The sequence below is a fragment of the Trachurus trachurus genome (assembly GCF_905171665.1).
Source record: "Trachurus trachurus genome assembly, chromosome: 2".
In the NCBI taxonomy this organism is placed as follows: Eukaryota; Metazoa; Chordata; class Actinopteri; order Carangiformes; family Carangidae; genus Trachurus; species Trachurus trachurus.
This window is the reverse complement of record NC_139914.1, coordinates 9,361,923-9,383,926: the sequence shown is the minus strand read 5'-3', so window position 1 is coordinate 9,383,926 and position 22,004 is coordinate 9,361,923. Positions and strand designations below refer to the sequence as shown.

Below are 22,004 nucleotides of genomic sequence, written 5' to 3'. Positions count from 1 at the left end.
TACTGCTACATCGAGGGAATCTCAAGCTTTTAAAGCGTGCATACAAAATTAAAGCAACACTATTCAAGCACTCTTGGTTTTGTCTCGAGACAAACTGAAGGAGTAGGACATTTCAGCCTTTTCAGAAACCATAACCCCACCACCTCCATGGTGTATGTCACTTGGACACCTCCATAGCTTATATATGAATGAGAAGAGCAGAGAACGGGGCAGCCGCTCTGACACTGCGACTGTATTTGTTCTTTCTCTGTCAGGGTGAGTAAGACCTCATCAGTCATAGCTTACAAAACAGCTATTAGAGGGAATTATAGGTTGTCAAAAGATGCACCTTGGAAATGCTTAATAGCACTTACACAGGCTACAAAATGAGCATCCAGACAAATCCTCTTTCCTGGTGATATATGACGGGGAAATTCATTACGAGCAATTATTTCTTCATCCAGAGGCCCTGTAATTTGTTCCTGCGTGGCATGGGAAATAAAAGAAGAGAGTGCAGCGTCTGACCCTTGTATGTCTGCCTCTTGTCTCAGTTCTCTTCATCCGAGTACTTGGACCTCATCCAAATATCATTAAAAGAAACAGTAACCCCCCCTACACCTCCCTAAACCCAAAAACATGGGATTCCACATTCCTCCTCAGATAAAACAAAGACTCACGACACAAAACACCTGCTATTAAAAGGGAACTCCCCTTTTTTTTTTAAGTTTCCCCTGCAGCAGGTAGCACTACACACCAATGGAGTCAGTTCATGGAGATTTGTGAGTTGGAGCAAACGGACACTGAGAGGGCATCCAGAGTCTCTCCATCAAAATATTCAGGGAGGACCATTTCCGAGGCAGTATTCCCAGCTCCTTCCTACCGGGGTGAATGGCCTCTCTGTGCGACCTGCCAACTATCTGCCAATGGCCGCTCTCTTTTACAAGTGAATAGACTGAGTTTAGCCACAGTTAAAAAGACACACTAACGTGCCATGGCTGCGCCACAATGGCCGCTCGGGTAATTTGCCAAACCTAATGATGCCGGTTTGGCCCCGGCGAGAGGAGGTAGAGAGCAGGAATCCTAAAGAGGCACACAGCTGCACTGATCCCTCTCTTCTCTATCTCCCCTCGCTCCTCTCTGCCTCCCTCCGTCCTTCTCTCCATTTCTTTTACTCTCTGAAATAAACGACACACACACACACATAGGGTGCATAACCAAACTCACACCCTCTGCATTCTCTTAATTACTCCCTGTCTCCATCACTATCCCAAATCCTCAGTGATGGAAATCTACCCAGTAGCCATGAAGGACAATGAGTGGCCGGCCCGCCCCGTTCTCCACCATGTTTATCCATAAATTCAAATGGGAAATAGGTCAAATGAAAAGAAGCCACTTTTAACAACAACCTGCAAAAATCAGATGAATCCAACTGAGCATTTAGCAGCTACGGAGCTAATTGTTTCATAAAAGAGAGGCCAACAAACATTAGTATTAGTATTAAGTTGACAGTGAATCAATACTGCAGTTGTTCTCAATCTGAATCTGAATCTGAACATTTTAATTATAATCTTTGTGGTAAGAGATGCTGACTACATCAACAAACTACGCTGTGCTATGATCCATCATCCACATGCAAAAAAAAAAACACCAAATGACACACACAGCACGGTGCAACCACCTGTTGTTCTCAGGTGACCGGTGCAACGCTGCTATAAATATCACCTGAACTGCTTATATTTGTCAGGAAAACATAGTACACTTATTTTCCATTAGCTCAGTATGATGAGTCCTGTGTGTTTCTGTTTAAGAGCCTGAGATCTTCTTACTTTTAATCACCATAACATCTTTATTGCATTAATATGCATGGCAAGTGTACATACAAGTCTTAGTGCTTTAACTCGTCCACCATGGAGAAGCGTCTCCGAGTCCAGACATGTGACAATTATTTTCCCAGTAATGACTAATGGCTCATTCTATTAAAAAAAAATCTATTAAAAAAAACTAATCAAGTTTCTAATCAAGAGTTTTTTTTACATAGAAATGTTCAGGTACCATGCAGCCTCTTCAGTTCCAAAATATTCATCAGTATCTGAAGAGCACGAGGCAGAGACACACTCAGTCAGTATGACATGTCCCTGCTTCACAAAAAGATAATTGCCTATCTATTGAGTGATCAGACTGAAAAGGAAAAAAAAGGGGAACAAAAAAGATAATAAATAAATTAATATGCGCACGTTCAGTTGTAATTCAAGAACCCAGACAGTGGTTATTGATTGAAGGTTGGGAGTCTTTCCTTCTGTCTCAAGTCTGCCTCTCTTTGCCAATTTAATGTGAGCGCTAATGCCTCAGAGAGGACAAAGGAAAATATCCACTACACCACAAATTACCTGAACCCCTCCCTCACCAGAGTCGCTGTGAACACATGTCTATCCATGCAACACGTACACACACAGAGTGATACACACTGAGGATGAGAGGAGGAGGAGAAGGAGGAGGGAGGAAGGTGAGAGGGTCACGTTATACATCGTTAAAGGAGGGAGCGACGGGCAGAAAAACAGGCTGAGGGAACAAGAGGACACACACACACACAAAAAGAAAAAGAAAAAACAGGCAGGACAACACAAAAGAATAAGTAATTGCACTGAAACAACCGAGCTCCGCATGCTGACACACTCACACACACACAGGGAGATAAACTTACTCATTCACCATCACCAAAAAACTGCTGCGAGAGACGGACGAGCGGCACGGATCCCCACGCTTCACATGGTGAGGAAGAGAGAGAAAGAGAGAGAGAGAGAGGGACGAATAACAGGAAAGAAAGAACTTGTTACACATCGACACACAGTGGCACGCTGACCAGAGTGTGCAGAGAGATGGGAGGGAAAGGGAGAGGGGGGAGCAAAGCATTCCTGTTTGTGCAGAGCAAACTGTTAACTCTGAATGGAATTGTGGGTGTTTGCCTTCAGTGTGTGTGTGTGTGTGTGTGTGTGTTGCCTGCAAGATTCACTTTTAGTAACACTGTGATGTTTTTACACCCTATTTCTTTCTTACACATCACTTATCAACCGGTTTAAATTCGACCCTGTGACTTAACGCACCGAACCAGAACCGGTGCAAAACACTCAAGTCGGTGGCTGATTGAGGAGAGCGTCATTTGCATACGGCTGCTGCCTCCTGGTGAGCACAGGTACACACACACACACACACACACACACACACACACACACACACACACACACACACACACAAATGTCTGGTAATAAATAAAGTTCAGCCAAGCAGGAAAACTACTTCAGGATACACTGAGTCGACTTCACCGTGGAGGAACGATCACCACTGATCCAACAGGTGGAAGAAGGAGGAGGAACGTCGAAGATGCAGCGAGGATGAGAACGTGTGTGTGTGTGTCCTTCCTTACACAGACGCCATAAGTTGCTCAGTTGTTCTGAGGGTACATTTTTAAATCTTCAAATCTTTTCCTGGAAATAAAACTAAAGCCTCTGTGTCGAGCGCAGCTGCAGCATCATCGGTGTGTAAATGAACCAGGGGACAGAGTCAACAGAAAAACACCATTAGCTCAGACAAACAGTTTGTTTGCCTGAACAAAGCAAAACCAGCCTGGCCTCCAGAATCACAACCACCACTGACAGGAAGTAGAAAATACACACACACATGGCTTTTGCAAAAAATACTCAAAGACAAGTAGCTGGTACATGTCATCAGTGATATTAAACAGATTCTGTCCAATGCAGCGACATTAAAGCTGCTGTGTGGAGAGATTTTGTGCAACGGCAGCATCTTTCTGTTTCTGTTTCAGTGGCATTAAAAAATTAAATTTAACAACCGCCAGAGAAATGCCCACTGCCACCACACAGCTGAGTCAACACAGCGTCACTCACACAGGTCGTCTTTATTACACAGAACTGAATCATATTTGATTCCTTCCTTTATCTCCGACCACTCAAACACGTTCCTCTTCTCATTCTTGAGAGGTTTATTTGGTTTGGTTTGTGATACATTTGTGATATTCTCTTTTTCTGAGGTTGTGCATTGGCCCTGAACACAACATTCACAGAGGGTAGAAGCAGAAATACTACAGTCTTTACCTCTTAACAGATTATCAACATTAGTTCGACATCCAAGTTAACAACAGAGCAGAAAAGCCTGAAGTGTTTTAACCTTTTAGAATCAACTAAAATTCACTAGTTAATTAAATTTCCATTTGGAAGATGTTATAGCAACTAACAATTAGTCTTCAGACTCAGAATCAAATTAGTTTTCTCTCTGTTTCTGCCTTTTGTACCGGACTCATTCTTCTCTTCTGTTTTAGAAACTGTCTGGTGAAATCTGACGCTAAATAAATAGTTTTCTGATAAACAAGCTTTGTGTAGATTCAGTCAGCGTCAAATCGACCGGCCCAGCTCTTGTCCGTATCAACAACAAGCAAGAAGTACGACAGGTCTCTGCCTGTTGACAGAGCCACCAGTCAGGCATGGCTGTAGAAGTGGCTGCCAATCTGATAAGACAAAGGGGTGACCTCTCATTCGGAAATTAATAGCACCAATTAATCACATCCCCAGAGAAACGACAGGCTCGTTTAGCTTCCTGTGCGCCCAGCCGAGCGGAAGAGACAAATAACTTTCCCCGGCCCTCATCCCCAACCGTTACAGAGCGGGAGATTCATCTCTCTCAGCCCCCTCAGCCCTCAGCCTCACCACAGCCGAGCACCGAACCCCCCTGAGAGGATGAATGGCTCGGCTCCTGTGCAAACTTCAGGATGACCTCCTCTGGCTCTGTTTTTACAGCCCTTCTGTCACCGCTGAGGCTGAAGGATTACAGGCGCAGGGGAGAGCGGAGGGAAAAAGCGGTGAAAGATGGCCGGCTGCTATAACACCACAGAGGACAGTGGACTTCAGCTGTCAACGAAAAGGAGTGGATCATGTGATAGTAACTTCTATATCACCTTGTATTATTCACAGGCAGTGTTTCGTTTGAGCTCCAGCATCTTCGTAAAAGCACAACCTGTTGTTGTTGCTTCCACCTCACAAGCTGTTTTATTCACACAGCAGCAACAACAACATCTGGCCACCTGAATTCATCCCATATGACTGCGGGAAACATCTGGCTCTTTAGCTTACCTGTCTGACTGCTGCTGTTTGGGGGGCGGGGCAGGTAACACACAGTTACAGCTGCCTGCTGTGTGTGGCAATGAAGCTGATCACAGCAGAGGTACTAACTATGACAACACAACGATGAGCTGAAAGCAGTAAAACAGAGGAAGTGCAGACGCCACAATCACAGTAGGCTACTGAAATATGGTGGAATTATGGTATAATGTCCACAACAGATAGCCAATTAATCTCCAGTCACTTCCATTAATCCAAAACCAGCTGCGAAGGAGGCCAACAGTGGTAACCCAACAACTCTTAACCCCCAAAACCAGCAGACGACCCTCCACCCCGCAACCCACCCCCGCGTCCCAGCCCTCAATGGAGGCCTTGTCCAAAGGAGTCTGTGTGTCACAAAGAAATATTGACTTTTAATACTTCAAAAACATCCAGCTCGCGCCGTTTCCAACAAGCCGGGCTGTGTTGATTTTTTGAAAAACCCCTGCAGTCGCTGAGGTTTACCTTTCTACTGGAGCAATAAAGCTGTGCTTACAGGACTCACACACACACACACAAGTAAAAACAGAGTTGAGATGCCCAGTGATGGAGACTCAAGGTTAAACACTGATTTTCAAGGAAATGTGTTAAAGGGATAGTTCAACATTTTGGCAAATTGGCCCATTGCCATAATCCCTTCAGCAGTAGGTTCGTTACCTTTAACTGTTGGTGCAAGCTGTTTTTAGAACGGTGGAGCAGAGCCGCGAGCTGCTCAGAGCTACGCTACGGAGGCTAATGGGATTTCTTGGTTTCCCTCATCAAACACACAATCCAACAACTCCAAAATGCTCTGGTGGACAAGTTGTGACCTGCACATTCACCACGCTATGAGATAATAACAGAACGCTACGAGACAGAGTTGTTTTAGAGGTAAATTCATGCAAAACCGCTGATGCACATTCCCGTCAGGAACAGTTTTTCAGCAAGCAGTCTCTGTATTTACCTCGAAAACAACTCTGTCTCGTAACGTTCTGTTATTATCTCATAGCGTGGTGAATATGCAGGTCACAACTTGTCCACCAGAGCGTTTTGCAGTTGCTGGATTGTGTGTTTGATGAGGGAAACCAAGAAATCCCATTAGCCTCTGTAGCGTAGCTCTGAGCAGCTTGCACCGACAATTAAAGGTAACGAACCTACTCCTAAAACTATAGGGATTATGGCAATGGGCCAATTTGACAAAATGTTGAACTATCCCTTTAATATGAAAAGTTATGAGAAATATGCTAAATATATGGAAAGTGCTTAGCAGCATCAAGGTGAAAAATACATCTATATTCTGAGTCTGCAGCTCTAAACTCGTCATATTTACCCTCCATAACTTGTTTATTTACTTATGTGGAAATAGAAATGCAAAAATCAAATTGTGGTTCTTTACAACAGTTATAGACTTTGAGCTATTTCTTGATCAACGACCTATAGGTGTTTTGCGGCCACCAAGGGTTGCTGGTTTGACACCCTGAACTGAAGCACAAACACAGTCTCGCAGGTGAGTTGCTCATCGGAGGACTGCGGCTTTCTGCTGAGTTTTCCGTGAAAAACATTTTAAGTTTAAACAACTTTTCCTGCATCAATAAGGGTTAAACACACACACACACACACCATCAGAGCGTCCTCTGTGGCGTCTGAGGCTGTGTGAGAGGAGAAAACCCTAACACACCCCACCGCCTGTCCATCAGCCCCCTCAGCAGCAGACTTGCTCTCTCTCTCTTTCCTCATCCATCTTTCTCTCCTTTTCCACTTCAGCCTGACCTCATGTGAAACTGTGGAGGTCTGTGGGCAACACATCCAGGCGTCCAACTTAATGATTTAACGCCACTTCCATTTAGAGGTAATTTATCAGCAGCAGTGAAACCTTGAAGAGGCTTAGCAGCTCCGGTCCAATTTAAAACACTTTTGACCATTAAATAACAATACCTCTGCTATTTCCTGCATGATAGCTCTTCACTATATTATATTTTATAATAGAGCTCAGCAGATACTGGAATTTAAAAAAAGGATTTTTGAGATTTGAGAAGAGTGATGTCAATGAGTGAGGCCTTGGCCCAAATAGCCACTCAATAATCACATTTAGAGTAGGAATTTGAGTTTCTCAACTTTTTTTTATGTCAGTAAATAATAATATTTCATTCTCACAATCAGGCAAGAAATTGGAGTTTTGACATCTTTTGAGTTGAGTTTTCTGTTCATGTCACCTCCTCTACCACAAAAGCCTGCAACAAAGCTCAGGAATCATCAGCCACAGATTATTTCTAAAAGCTAATGAGGGATCAGTGAAACCACAACAGTGGCCGCAGCTCGTCTGAGCACATTGACTAAAAGGAGCAGAAGCCATGTAACGATTGTTATGCAGCAGCCAACCATGAACACAACACAATGTGGGCTGCATCCGAAGTTTTGTTAAGCACCGTCACCGACATTCCTTCACACTTTTTTGATACTGCGAGCTGATGAACGCATTATTTCTTTAGAGAAACAGGAACTCTGTGGATTAAAACGTGTGCAGCGTTTTCCTCTCCTTAAATAAATGTCACATCCACTCAGTAAATATTATGTTATAAATCCGGATAATAAAGTGTTTTTTTATGGTTCAGGCTCCATAATAATAATAATAAAAAACTTTCCTTTTTGACCGGTGTTTAATCTTTAAACGCTAATGGAAAAACAAAACAAAAACGATAATAAGTGGCTTTTAGCAGTTCACGTTAATGCAACTGAATCAATGTTTCTTACCTTTCACTTGAAGACCATGGTGCGATCAGCGCTGGTTCACGCGGTCTGGTCTCAGACACGGAGGTGATGCGGATCCACGGAGGTCCGGAGGTCTGAGCCGCTGCAGCCTTGTGAGCGGCTGCACATCACAGCTTCAACTCACACCAGTAGGGGAGCTGTCAGGACACAACCGCCACCATTCAACAGTAAACAGCTCAAGGAATAAGACTCCAGATATGAATGCATCAAATAGGAGTTGTAAGTGCCCTGCAAGTTCACCTGGGACTGTGTATGCGTGTGTGGTTATTTCCAGCACACAAAACCTGCACCCGCATTATATGACACAGTTGGGTCTGCAGATACACGAGGGGGGTCATGTGAGAGAGATCAGGTGTAGACCAAAATCCAGGCCCTTTCCTGTTATTATATGTCTGACACTAATCTATATCACGTTGAAAAATTAACCTAGGAGACAAAATCGGATATGATTTATTATTAGAGATAAGTATAAAGTAGATTATAACGTTTTTTTTCTTCTGATTTGTCTTCTATCTGTAGGTCATTTCATGTCAGTGTCAATGTAAGTGTGTGATGTACTAACTTAACATGAAAAACCTATTAAAATAAATATTGTTTTCCACTGAAACCTGGGGTGTGTGGTAAAAATGGATCAAAAATACACAACTGGAAATGCCACTGATATAGATAGAAAGCAGAAAAGCAAATATTTACTCACATGTATGAGGTCTGTGTGGCCTTTTAGTTCTGCTGCAGCTGTGTGATGGCCTATCTGACCCACAAACATACAAATGACTTCATTGGCAGGAAGAAACTTGGAATTAATCACTGCATAAAGCTTGGCTGCCATCTAGTGGACAAATGTGGTCAAACACCACGAGGGTTAAACCTCACATCACTTGATTTTGATCATATTGTAGCTCTCCCTAAATAGAATAAAAGGTTGGGCGCCAGACAGCAGAATAGTTAATTCAAACTGTCACTTTTATATTATGTCTATTTTAAATGATTAATTCAAAAGGGAGAGAAAACCCAGCAGCTTGCTTCCCTGCTACATAAGTCACATCACATAATCAACCAAAATCAAACACATCAAACTCAAGGAGGTTAAGGCTGGTAAAGATTCTTATTTTCAATCAGACAGCCATCAATATCATCATCATCATCATCATCATCATCAAAACAGTTTAATGGGTTAATCAGATCAAGCAGGATAAATCAGGAGGTAAAACAGTCAATTCACAGAACTTAAATTAAACGTAAATATGCAGACTGTTTCCTTAAATAAAGTCTCTGCTTAAATGAAGTCCAAGAGAGGGTATGTATGAGCGTAGGTGTGTATGTGGGGAGGGACAGGGGCTTGTATGTGAGTCTTCAGGGGCCGGGGGCCAGTCCGTTCCGGGGAAGGATAGGGAGTGTGGGAGTGAATGCAATACAGTTCAGTCCAGTTCAGTTCATAGGAGTGTGCATGTAGGTGTGTAGGAGGATGGGGTATGTGTTTCAGGTAGGGGAGAGAGAGAGAGCAGGAGTAGTTCTCAGGTCAGACTGGGAGAAGCCAGGAGAGTTTGTGGTAAAGGGGAACTTATCTGCTGATACAGGGGTACACGGATGTCCTCCAACCCGGAGAGAAAGCCACGTCCGGATTCCTCAGTTAAAGTCTTTTTATTCACTTTTACTTTAAACTCTTTTCCTCCTTTCCTTTTCATTCTCACTTCTTGTGTTCAGACCTCCTTCCTCCTTTCAGTGTCTCCTTTGTTTGATTTTCCCTCCTTCCAGACTCTCCCAGGTGGTCTGATTTCTAACCTCTCTTCCTCCTCCTTACCAGTGATGTCACCTCCTGCTTCCTTTCACCCTCCTCCTTGCTACAATATAAAACATAAAATATCTATGATAAATAATGAATATCTATCATTTCTGTCCTGGTTTTATGTTGCCAAAGAAAGGCAAGGATATTTTATATCTTAACAGTGATGTAATGCTTAGAAAATGTAAAGGATCTCCTGGCTTTGCCTGGGTGAAGGGAGTTTGCTACACACAGCATGTTTTTGGTGGTTTTTAAAATGTTCAGAAAAAATACACAATAAATCAAACTTGGGGTGAAAAATCCAACTAATGAACAAACATTTAGCAGGGGGTGACATGAGTTCAATATTTATAAAACCCTGACTGTAACCTTGTTCAGCTACAGTTTTATAGGCCTAGATGATGAGTTTATCTTCACACTAGTTTCTCTATGAAGCCATAAACAATATTGGTAGAAGAAATATTCTTTACTTGTGAAAAAATATCAGTGTGAAATTCCTTTATAAGTAAATAATACATCTTATGTAAGTAGAAGTAGGCTAGCTTAGAAAAGTGAAATTAAAGTAAAGTGACTCAAAAAATTACATTATTATTAAATGTATTAAGATCATTATAAGTAATGCAATATTTACTTAGTAGCCAGGACTGAGTATTTTAAATTAGTTATACTGATTAAATTCTATATTTTTTTCAAATAGAATAAGTAAAATCTAAACCTGTGAGGTAACGAGAAATATCATCTTGTAATAGAGTAACGAATGCAACAGATATGCAGCAACGCACAAGTTGAATGTGGTGCATAAATGGAAAAGTAACGTAAAAGTACCTTTCCGTGATACTCGAGTACTGCACATGAGTAACTGTACTTAGTTACTGGCCACCATTGATAATTCCTCCCGTTGTTTTGCTGTTTTGTATTTTCCAAAGCAGCCAGCGGTGCGGTAATTTCCCGCGCTTTACTGATTCACTATTAGCTAATGGGAACAACATTCACTTTCCTGTGTCGCGCCGCGTCCAATCGGAGCCGAGGATCCATGTGAGCCAATGACGCGCGCACTTGTCGTCCAATGAGCGGCGAGAAGGGTTGATAAAGCGAACCAATGGGGTGACGGCGGCGCTGTGTGACCGAAGCAGGGTCAACCCGGTCTCATTTCGCCCCCTTCCTCCTTCTCCACCCGGCTGGCTGGCTGGTCTCTTTTTTTTTGGGATTGGATCTCGCGCACTGCAATGGCGGAACAGCAGCAGTTCTACCTCTTGCTGGGTAACCTGATGAGCCCTGACAACAACGTCAGGAAACAGTCAGAGGTGAGTGAAGCCGCGGGAAGCGGAGCTGTTATTTAGGGGGAGACGGTGTAAAGAGAGAGAGAGACTGAGAGAGAGATATCGGCCTGAAGCTAACCGCCCGTTAGCCTTGGCCGCGCGCGCACTGAGCTCTCACGTCAGGGCTCGTGGACAGAGAGAGCCCACGTGTGATGTGGAGCCGACAGCGTGTACTTCTGGTCTGAGCTAAGGCTAACTACCCCCCTCCACGATGCTGCGTAGTTACATGTTTATAACGCAGATCACATCCACACACATACACGCGCGCGAGGCCAAATGTGACAGCACGTGTTGTTTTTTTATGCGTGTCAATCGGGCTAACTGAAAGTGAATCGGAACCATTTGTCGGGTCCTCACATCCTTTATTTATCCAGCTGACAGAGTACAGGAAGTAGCATGAAGCTAAGTGCTGCTAGTTGTATTAGCTGACAGGCTAGCGGTGTGTGTGTGTGATAACAGATTAAACAGGAAGCTCCTGGGAATTAAATACGGACATAACACGGGACTTTATTCCGTGGGCGACATTACAGGTGGAGTTTAGGAGGGGTAGTTTCATTCAGGCTAACAGTCTTAGCAGAAACGCTACTTATGCAATGGCCTCAAGTCATTTCTGATGGGGGAAAGTCAGTGTAAGATGCAGCAGCAGCAGCAACATGCCGCCGTCTTCTTCCTCTCCTCCTCTTATTCTTCTTCCTTGTCTTGGTCTGGTTTCCCCTGAAGCGATTTATCTCAGTTTCAGCCACGTCACGACAAAGGCTCGTCTCGGGTCATCCCCTCTTCACTGGATTAGTTTCCCTGAGGATTTGTTTGGGATGAGTCGAGCTGGCCTGTTCACTTTCCCCACCACCACCACCATGATTAGCCTCTTGTCGCGGCAAAGCTTTGTTACCCCCAGTCCCCCCCTCTCTCTCTCTCTTCAGCCGCCGACTTTTTGGATGAGGTGGTTGAATCTTATCACAGCCCCTCCACCACCAACCAACCAACCAACCCCCTCCCCTCTCACTGGCAGTCAGCGTTTTTCTTTATAAAACACAGACTGTCTGCCGCGATGCTAAGCTCACTGGAATTCATCCTTTATAGAAACTCTCCCCTTTCTGTCTTACACACATAATAGGAATTGATCCATCTGTAAACCCATATTTTAACAGCTAATGACTGGACTGCAGCCACTGGACATTTGCAGCAGCTGACCCCCTGGTTTTACCCCCCAATGTGAAACAGGAGGGAGGGTTGACAAGTGAACAGTCTTAAAGATGTTAAGTTGATAGATACAAATGAGGTGTGGCTGCTCCATTCATGTCAGACAATAATAAAAATCACAAGAAAGCAGCTGACTGTTCCTGCAGTTCCAGCTGTAATCTATATTTACATGTTTTGTCATAGCTGCTCACTCTAAAACACTCATGGTATATGACCGTGCAGTTTCGATTTCACTGTGTTTGATTGGTAATAAGATCCTGTGCTCCACCATACTGTTGCCACAGTGATACCCCTCCCTCCTGGTTATTTGTAATGCAAATGTGTCCACTTTAAACCGCAGAGGAAATCCATTCAAGGTTGGGTTTTCCCTCATCGCCACATCTGTAGGTGTGTCATCTGGGCTCCTCTCGGCCCCCTTTTCATGTGATAAAACAAAGCCGTAGATTATTTATTTACCTCCAGCACACAACCAAGGTTACGCTCCATCCATCCATCCCAGAGCCTCGTGTGTGTTTGCATTTCTCATGTGACAAGTAAGCAAGCAGCAGCAGACAGCGTTCATGTCATGGGATGCCATGACACAAGAAATCCTGACTTGAATTCCTCACCTGGTCTCTGCTGCTTTTCCTTTTTTCTCGCTTTGTTCCTTTTTTAAAAAACAGATTACTCCCATGAAATTGTCCCAGTGTATTTGTAATTAGGTTGTTAATTGGATGCAGACTTGAACCGGTGAGGGTGTGAGGGCCTCCGGGTGGCTGCTGCTGCTGCTCTGTTATCAGTATATTATTAACACAACAATAGAGAGCGTTCCTGCTTTCAAATGAAGCCCAGACGACTGACTCCCACATTACTGAGCTTATTTTAGCCTTATTTACATGTTACACTCCTCTCACTGTTGGCTTCAGATGTGCTACAGCGTGAAACAACAGGCATGTGTAAAAAAAAAAAAAACAATACAATACAATTTCTTGGACTGTAATACAGCGAACATGACGCTCGCTGTAAAGAGATCCATCCTTCATGTGTATCTGCTGTGATTCTGTCTGCAGGCATTTCTCATACCTCATACCACTGTCCATTCATTTTTCTTTTGCAGGAGACCTATGACACAATCCCCGGCCAGAACAAGATCACATTCTTGCTGCAGGCTATCAGAGATGCATCCGCTGCAGAGGAGGTTCGTACAGTCACACATTAAATCACATCTTTTTTTTTTCTTCAAGTTTGTCTGTGACTTGTAATTATTTATTTTGAGAAATCCTGGTGGAGAAATGTCAACCACCTGCTAAGCTCCATCCCTGGCCTCGGTAGGAAGTATTGTTACATCAGGAATGAAGAGCATTTTAGGTTAAAGGACGACAAAGTTCATGCTGTTGCATCACGTCCACATAACTGCAAAATGTTTGCGTAGAAAAGGTGCAACATTGGCGGCATTTGGAGAATGCGGTCTGTCATCATGTACCACAGCCTGACACCAAGACTCATGAGTCACAGGTTTGGCATTTGGGCAGTTCTGTTTACTCTTAACTCAACCAGCTGCTTGGTCCCTCACACTTCCTCTTCTTGTCTTTACCTCAAGGCCGATATTTTTAGAGCCTTGAAACGGGAGCAGGCAGAGAAATGCTCGGCCCAGGGAGGGTGACTCGGCCTTTCTGGGATGCTGCAGGTTTTGTTAGTCAGCGGTCATTAAAGAAAATAAAAACCAGTCTGATCGGTTGTTCCTGCTCATTGCAAACACACAAGGCAGCAGCTGTAATATCTAATGACACTTATTGCTGTGATGAAGTCGAAACGCGACCTGACGTTAACCGGTGTTTAAATCCGCTCAGGTCAAACAGATGGCGGCGGTGCTGCTGCGGCGGCTGCTGTCGTCGTCCTTCGAGGAGATCTACCCGGGCCTGACCCTGGAGATGCAGACGGCCATCAAGACAGAGCTGCTGACCAGCATCCAGCAGGAGACCTCGCCCAACATCCGCAAGAAGGTCTGCGACATTGCAGCGGAGCTCTCCAGAAACCTCATCGGTAACGTGACGTCCCTCTGAGCTTCTCTAATGTGTTCTGACTGAGAGCGATGATGATAAAAGTGTTGCTGTGTGAAGTCGAACAGTGATTTATGATGGTGGTGTGCTGTTATCCAGATGACGATGGGAGTAACCAGTGGCCGGAGGTGCTGAAGTTCCTGTTTGACTCCGTTAACTCTGACAACGTTGGCCTGCGAGAAGCCGCCCTGCACATATTCTGGTGAGCCCCCCCCCACCCCCCCGGATGATGAAGTCAGACTCCAGCTCTGTTCCCTCAGGTGGAACAGCGGGTGATTTATGCGCTTTTGGCTTTATTTCAGGAACTTCCCAGGAATCTTCGGCAACCAGCAGCAGCATTACATGGAGGTCATCAAACGGATGCTCGTCCAGTGCATGCAGGACCAGGCAAACCCACAGGTGAGGTGTTGGGGATTCTCGCAGCAGTTCACGTCAGGATTTCTCTTCCTGTTTTTTGTTTCATCACTAAAAATGATTATCCTCCCACAGATTCGTACCCTGGCGGCTCGGGCGGCAGCGTCCTTCGTCCTGTCCAACGAGAGCAACTCGGCTCTGCTGAAGCACTTTGCCGACCTGCTGCCGGGAATCCTGCAGGTGAGACGCCATGACAAGTGTCGAGCTTGGTGCCTGCGTATAATCCTTTTGTACCAGTAATGGCTTTTAAGCAGCCTGTAAAAATTAATCCCCCTGAGAGACCCATTATCGATCTCATCTGATATACATGCATTAGATAACATCAGCTCGTCCACGCTAATGGGTCCAAGTTAAAACAACGGCCTGTTGAGTTGCTCTGATTCACGGCGCTTGCTTTAATGTGGATCTCATTTCTGTGCATATTGTGTTGACGCTGATCTAAACTCAGTATGTGGAGAGTAAATATGGCCGGTCCTCTGCAAACAGAGGCTGGAACTTCAAAGTAAAAGCGGCAGCAGCGCTTATTTGCAGCTTCTTCAGCGAGACGCCTGAGTCCTTGTTAGGCTCTGTAAAGATTGCAGAACGAATAAGGAAGTTGGCTCAAATTGAACACACAGGAACAGTAGCTGCTCCTCCCCCCAGCAAAATTATTATTTTATTACTTAAGTTGCAAGATGTTTTTCACTACGAGACAGTAGGGCATCAGTCTAGATTATAGGATTTAGGGTGTCCAATGTATCAACATTTCACAATAGCTATAAAGGCTGCACTAAGCTCTATTGCAACAGAGTTGGGTGAGTTTTTGTCAGTGACTCATAAGGATGGAGTTGGAAGTTAATCCCTCACATCGTAGCTGCAGAATAAATTCAGCATTAGCAGGTTGCCACGGCCAAGTGAGCATAGCTGCAACGCTTACGTCACCTTCTGTTTGATCAGGCGGTGAACGACTCCTGCTACCAGGCAGACGACTCTGTGCTCAAGTCCCTGGTGGAAATCGCAGACACGGCACCCAAATACCTGAGGCCCAACCTGGAGGCCACGCTGCAGCTCTGTCTGAAGGTGAGTCGGAGCGGCCTCTCGTTCTATTCGATAGATACGAGTACGAGTATATGAGTTGAAAACAAACGTGTGAACGTCGGCTCATGTCTGTCCTCGCCTCCTCAGCTGTGTGCGGACACCAACCTGACGAACATGCAGAGGCAGTTGGCGCTGGAGGTCATCGTCACTTTATCCGAGACGGCAGCCGCCATGCTGAGGAAACACACCGCCATCGTGGCTCAGAGCGGTGAGAGGCGGGGGCTGAAACTTCACTTTTAGTTCCCCCTGCTAGGAAACAAAAGAGGTTTGACCGTTGTGTGTCGTTGTGTTTTCAGTGCCCCAGATGCTGGCTATGATGGTGGACCTCGAGGATGACGACGAGTGGGCCATGGCCGACGAGCTGGAGGACGATGACTTTGACAGGTAAGGCCCCCGACCGTCACACCGGGAGTTTGACTTTTGTCTGATTCCTTCATCTTCTTAAAAAAACATCAGGACATTTTAAAGCATAGAGAGTGATTTCTTTCTGGTCACCCCCCCCCTCCTCCTCCTCCTCCTCCTCCCTCAGTAATGCTGTGGCTGGAGAGAGCGCTCTGGACAGAATCGCCTGTGGTTTGGGAGGAAAGATCATCTTGCCCATGATCAAACAACACATCATGCAGATGCTGCAGAATCGTAAGCGAACCATTATATAAAAGTTTTTGTAATTTCTTAAAATTTGCATTAGAATTAACCGAGTGTGTTTGACTCCAGCTGACTGGAAATACCGCCACGCTGGGCTGATGGCGCTGTCGGCCATCGGCGAGGGCTGCCACCAGCAGATGGAAGCCATCCTCCAGGAGATCGTCAGCTTTGTCCTCCTCTTCTGCTCCGACCCCGTAAGAAACACAGCCTATAGATTCATTACCTTTAACTGGTCGGTTGTTGTATGGTGGTTTTGATTTTGGCTTTTCCTTTTCCCCTCCTCAGCACCCGAGGGTCCGTTACGCTGCCTGCAATGCCATTGGACAAATGGCCACAGACTTCGCACCGACCTTCCAAAAGAAATTCCACGATAAGGTATTTTTTAAAGTGGTTGTTTCCTGGTACCTACATGTTTTTCACTCGCTAATGAAGTGATAATTTTAGATCGTCCTTCATTATCTATCATCCACATTAACTTGAAACTGTATCCGTCTCCCCTCTAGGTGATCTCGGCCCTGCTTCAGACCATGGAAGACCAGAGCAACCCTCGGGTGCAGGCGCATGCCGCCGCCGCCCTCATCAACTTCACAGAGGACTGTCCCAAATCGCTGCTCATCCCGTATCTGGACAGCTTGGTGCAGCACCTTCACGTCATCATGGTTGCTAAGCTGCAGGAGGTACGGATATTATTGATCACAGCCAGGTGTATTTGATTGGTGCACACACTCAGGGCGTTTTAAATCGATCCTTCTCCTCCTCTCTCTACGCAGTTGATCCAAAAGGGCACCAAACTGGTCCTGGAGCAGGTGGTGACCTCCATCGCCTCGGTGGCCGACACCGCCGAGGAGAAGTTCGTGCCGTACTACGACCTGTTCATGTCCTCGCTCAAACACATCGTGGAGAACGCGGTGCAGAAGGAGCTGCGTCTGCTTCGCGGCAAGACCATCGAGTGCATCAGCCTCATCGGCCTCGCTGTGGGCAAGGAGAAGGTGCGTCCGCTGCTGCAGTGGCGTGTGATCAAACTGTTGCATCTCGCCCCACCTGCTTCACTTCACCTGCGCTCACACCTGTTCCTTCTCTGTTCTGTCGCTAGTTCATGCCAGACGCCTCGGCCGTCATGCAGCTCCTCCTCAAAACCCAGACAGACTTCAACGACCTGGAAGACGACGACCCTCAGGTACAACTCAAGACATCTAGACACCTAGATTTCTCTCTGTTTCTATTCCTGTGTAGTGAACCTCTCACGTTTTTTTTTTCTCTGCACGGTTCAGATCTCGTACATGATCTCAGCCTGGGCCAGGATGTGCAAGATCCTGGGGAAGGAGTTCCAGCAGTATCTGCCTGTGGTGATGGGCCCCTTGATGAAGACGGCATCCATCAAGCCCGAGGTCGCCCTCCTCGACAGTAAGCAACACAGCAGTGGCTTTCAGATGCTCACCTAGTGCTTTAAAGAGAAAGACAGGCTGATGAAAGATGCCGTGTTTGAGAGGTTTAATTTCTGTCCGGTAGCCCAGGACATGGAGAACATATCTGAGGACGACGGCTGGGAGTTTGTCAACCTGGGAGACCAGCAGAGTTTCGGCATCAAGACGGCCGGCCTCGAGGAGAAGGCCACCGCCTGTCAGATGCTGGTGAGCGGACGAGCACAGAATCAGCGTTTATTACTGGAGGTCGTTATCGGTGTTCAGCCGTGGTAGTAAAACGTTTGTTGTTTGTTGTTTTGCAGGTGTGTTATGCCAAAGAGCTGAAGGAAGGTTTTGTGGAGTACACGGAGCAGGTGGTGAAGCTGATGGTTCCTCTACTCAAGTTTTACTTCCACGATGATATCCTTTCCTTTATTGTCCGACAACTCCAATATATAATTATTATTCTTACTTTAAACGAGCAATAATCAATCATCGGAGCCCCAGACTTGTTGTATTTTGTATGTATTGTATTTTCCTTAACCGCCTCACGTGTCAGGGTGGCAGCAGCTGAGTCCATGCCCCTGCTGCTGGAGTGCGCTCGGGTCCGGGGGCCAGAGTACCTCACCCAGATGTGGCACTTCATGTGCGACGCTCTCATCAAGGCCATCGGCACCGAGCCAGACTCAGACGTCCTGTCGGAAATCATGCACTCTTTTGCCAAGGTAACGCAGCGTTAAAGCATCTACTGAAATGTGAATGTTGAACCGTTTTCTGATCTGACTGACTGATGGGAATTTGCGTTTCCTGTTCCAGTGCATTGAGCTGATGGGCGATGGGTGTCTGAACAACGAGCATTTCGAGGAGCTGGGTGGCATCCTGAAGGGAAAACTGGAGGAGCACTTCAAGAACCAGGAGCTCAGACAGAGTGAGGCTTCGTCCCATGAAAACAGCTTGATGCAGCCTGATGACAACACTGGCTTCCTGTTTTGTTTATTTACTTATTTCATTGAAAAAAAGAAAATAAAACGATTAAAGAAAAAAAAACAATAATGCGACTCCTGAATGAAAGGGGGCAGAAAGAAGCTTATGTTGTCTACCCCTTTTTTTTCAGGAAATCCTTTCACAAATTAGATAATATATTATGTATCCAAGCAAAGAAGAACAACAAAAGTAACATAAAATAAGTTTAAATAATATACACATGCATGTACAGACGCATGATGTGCACATGCATGTGAATATAAATAAGTTTGTATGGGTTGGTAATGACATAAGATCCTCACTTTGTTTTTCACAGCCAAGAGACAGGATGAAGACTACGATGAGCAGGTGGAGGAAACACTACAAGATGAGGTATTTTAATATAGGTGTTAAAGCAAATATGGAAACCTGGATAAATGCCTCCAAACCTTGACCTAGTGATGATGCAACGACTGAGCCTCACTTTTTTTTCTTTTTGTTTTTTTTCCGCCCCAGGATGAGAATGATGTGTACATCCTGACCAAAGTGTCCGACATCCTGCACTCAGTGTTCAGTAGTTACAAGGAGAAGGTGCTGCCGTGGTTCGAGCAGCTGCTGCAGCTCATCGTCCAGCTAATAGTGAGTTGAATGATCCGTAAAAATATCTGCTGGTGGGGAAAAAAATGGTGACGAGGGGTCGGCGGCGGTAACTTAACGTGTGGGTCCTGCTTGTGCTCAGTGTCCCAACAGGCCGTGGGCAGACAGGCAGTGGGGTCTGTGCATCTTCGACGACGTGGTGGAGCACTGCAGCCCCTCCTCCTTCAAGTACGCAGAGTATTTCCTGCGGCCGATGCTGCAGTCGCTGTGTGACACGAGCCCCGAGGTCCGGCAGGCCGCCGCCTACGGTGTCGGCGTCATGGCTCAGTACGGAGGAGAGAGCTACCGCCCATTCTGCACAGGTACGACCTGCTCAATGATGATCAATGATGATGATTGACATATTATTGCTTTTTATTAAGTGATAACTGGAGTGTCCTTGTCTAACTGTTGCAGAGGCCATCCCCCTACTGGTCAGAGTCATCCAGGCAGCCGACTCGCGCTCCAAGGAAAACGTCAACGCCACAGAGAACTGCATCTCCGCCGTGGGAAAGGTCATGAGGTTCAGACCGGAGTGCGTCAACGTCAACGAGATCCTCCCCCACTGGCTCAGCTGGCTACCGCTCAACGAGGACAAAGAGGAGGCCGTCCACACGTTCGATTTCCTGTGCGACCTCATCGAGAGGTAGAACGGCCGCTTCATTTTTTCCTCATTTACTGTGTTGTTGTTTTTTAATTTCTTTATTTTGCTGACCGTTGCGCCTTCTCTCCGCAGCAACAACCCCATCGTCCTCGGGCCAGACAACGCCAACCTTCCCAAAATTTTCCTCATCATCGCAGACGGTGTTGCAAATGAATCGGTCAAGAGCGAAGACGCCTGCAGCAAACGGCTCGCAAATGTCATCCGTCAAGTACAGGTGAGTCCAGGAAAACATCATCATCATCTGGGTTTGGACGAATCAACTTGTGTGTTTCAACACTGACCTCTTTTTGCTCTTTCAGGTGTCGGGAGGATTATGGACACAGTGTGTATCGACACTGAACGAGACGCAGCAGAAAGCCATACAGGACCTACTGAACACTGCCTGAACCTGAACCCCCCCCGACCCCCTACCCAACCACCCACCCACCCGTTACCTCCCCGCTCTTTAAAAAGCCCATGAAGAAAAGTCGAGCTCCTGGATCTCCTCCATACACTCCCTCTTCTTCCTCCTCCTCCTGCTCTGATCTGTAGTGTGTATGGACGCCGGCTTCACCCACCCACCCACACCCTCATGATCACCCCCCACACCCCTACTATTATATATCTCCACCTACATTCAGCCGACTGGGGGGAGCAGGTTGGATATTTATGACAATGGAGGACATTGGCCATCCACCTCAAAGACTTTTCACCCTCTATCCAAGGAAGTGGGAACAGGAATGTCTCCGTCGTCCCCCGTCCCATCACAGTCCTCAATCTTTTTTTGTTTTCCAACCCCGATCCCCGACGTTTGACTTCGTCTCGCCGTGCCCAGAGGGGACTCATTCTCCACGTAGCCCAACACAAACTCATTGGACAGTCAGGCTCAGAGGGGGGGCCGTCATAGTGGGGTGGGGGGGAGAAATGGGGGACAGGACATTCTGGTGGACTGAGCAATTGAATGAGGTGAAAATGCACACTGGGCAATCACTGCCTGTCTCCTGTGAATTTCTTTTTTTTTTTTTCTCTTTTTGTATTTTTATTTTATTTCTTTTATTTTCGTTCCATGTTCCCAGTGTTACCTGGGGAGGGAGGGGAGGGGGAGGGAAACGGCATCTGTCTGCCACAGCTTCACAGAGGGGTGCGTTTCAAAACGGCATGTTAAGTGGCTAACTCTAGGAAATTTAAATAGTTAGGGAATTTACATCATCGTCGTCTGGGAAGGGTTGACATTGATTTTTTTTTTAGCATTTTTTTTTCCTCCATAGCCTTTCAAGCAGCTGTTCACAGGAAGATGATGATGATGGTGAAATGTTTAACGGTTCTCAGCCCCCCCCGCCCCTCCTCCTCCTCCTCCCACCCCCTTTAAGGCGAAGGGTTTAAGGGGCTCCCCGGAGAAGAAGTGCAGAGGTCACAGCTTCACAACCGTGTTGACGAGTTGGAGGAACATGAATTGTAGACTATTCGTTAAATGCGTGCTACCATACTCTTAAAAACTTTATGGTTTCGAATCCTTTGCAGTCCTGCAGGTATGTGATGGAACTCAGAAAATAGCAAACAATAAAATTCCATTTGAGAATTGATTGAAAATGAGTTTGATTTATTCATTTATTTACCCACCCAAACTATATCTGTACATTTTTGGGAAATGAATTCATTCTCATAGGTGCTGCATTTGAATAGCAACAGCTGGCTCAACTCAAAATACATATACCAGAGCCTGGGAGGCCAAATTAAAGGGCATTTCCAGTCGTAATCAACGTTTACCTCATGTCAGGTCACCTATGATCAGTGCAGTTCATACCATCTATACTCCCAACAGCAGCATGTGGACGTTTATATTCATTTTTGTTCAAGAATCTATTGGTTTTTTTTTTTTTAAATGTTCATTAATGGGCTCCGGACTAATTTAAAAATTGTTCTGTGACGTCCTTTTGACCATTATTTAAATTTTAAAATTTGCTTTACAATAAGTTATATCAAAATT

General features: G+C 45.6%; 1 protein-coding gene across 1 annotated transcript; it reads left to right on the top strand.

Annotated features, from left to right (window-relative positions):
* The first annotated feature begins 10,734 nt into the window (after positions 1-10,734).
* Positions 10,735-21,867, top strand: kpnb3 (karyopherin (importin) beta 3). The gene is made up of 26 exons (XM_083990073.1): positions 10,735-10,982; positions 13,294-13,374; positions 14,027-14,219; positions 14,336-14,438; positions 14,539-14,635; positions 14,726-14,830; positions 15,587-15,709; positions 15,815-15,935; positions 16,024-16,111; positions 16,257-16,363; positions 16,442-16,566; positions 16,658-16,747; positions 16,876-17,049; positions 17,143-17,361; positions 17,466-17,549; positions 17,644-17,776; positions 17,882-18,003; positions 18,099-18,202; positions 18,335-18,500; positions 18,592-18,703; positions 19,076-19,131; positions 19,255-19,377; positions 19,478-19,697; positions 19,792-20,020; positions 20,111-20,252; positions 20,338-21,867. Exons 1-26 carry the CDS (start codon positions 10,905-10,907, stop codon positions 20,422-20,424), a joined length of 3,282 nt encoding a protein of 1,093 aa, XP_083846199.1. The 5' UTR covers positions 10,735-10,904; the 3' UTR covers positions 20,425-21,867.
* The last annotated feature ends 137 nt before the right edge of the window (positions 21,868-22,004 follow it).

Coding starts and splice junctions, on each gene's coding strand:
- kpnb3 (XM_083990073.1), top strand. CDS start 10,905: ATGGCGGAACAGCAGCAGTTCTACCTCTTGCTGGGTAACCTGATGAGC. Junction 14,831..15,586: donor TGCTGCCGGGAATCCTGCAG/GTGAGACGCCAT, acceptor CTGTTTGATCAG/GCGGTGAACGACTCCTGCTA. Junction 16,567..16,657: donor TCCTCTTCTGCTCCGACCCC/GTAAGAAACACA, acceptor TCCCCTCCTCAG/CACCCGAGGGTCCGTTACGC.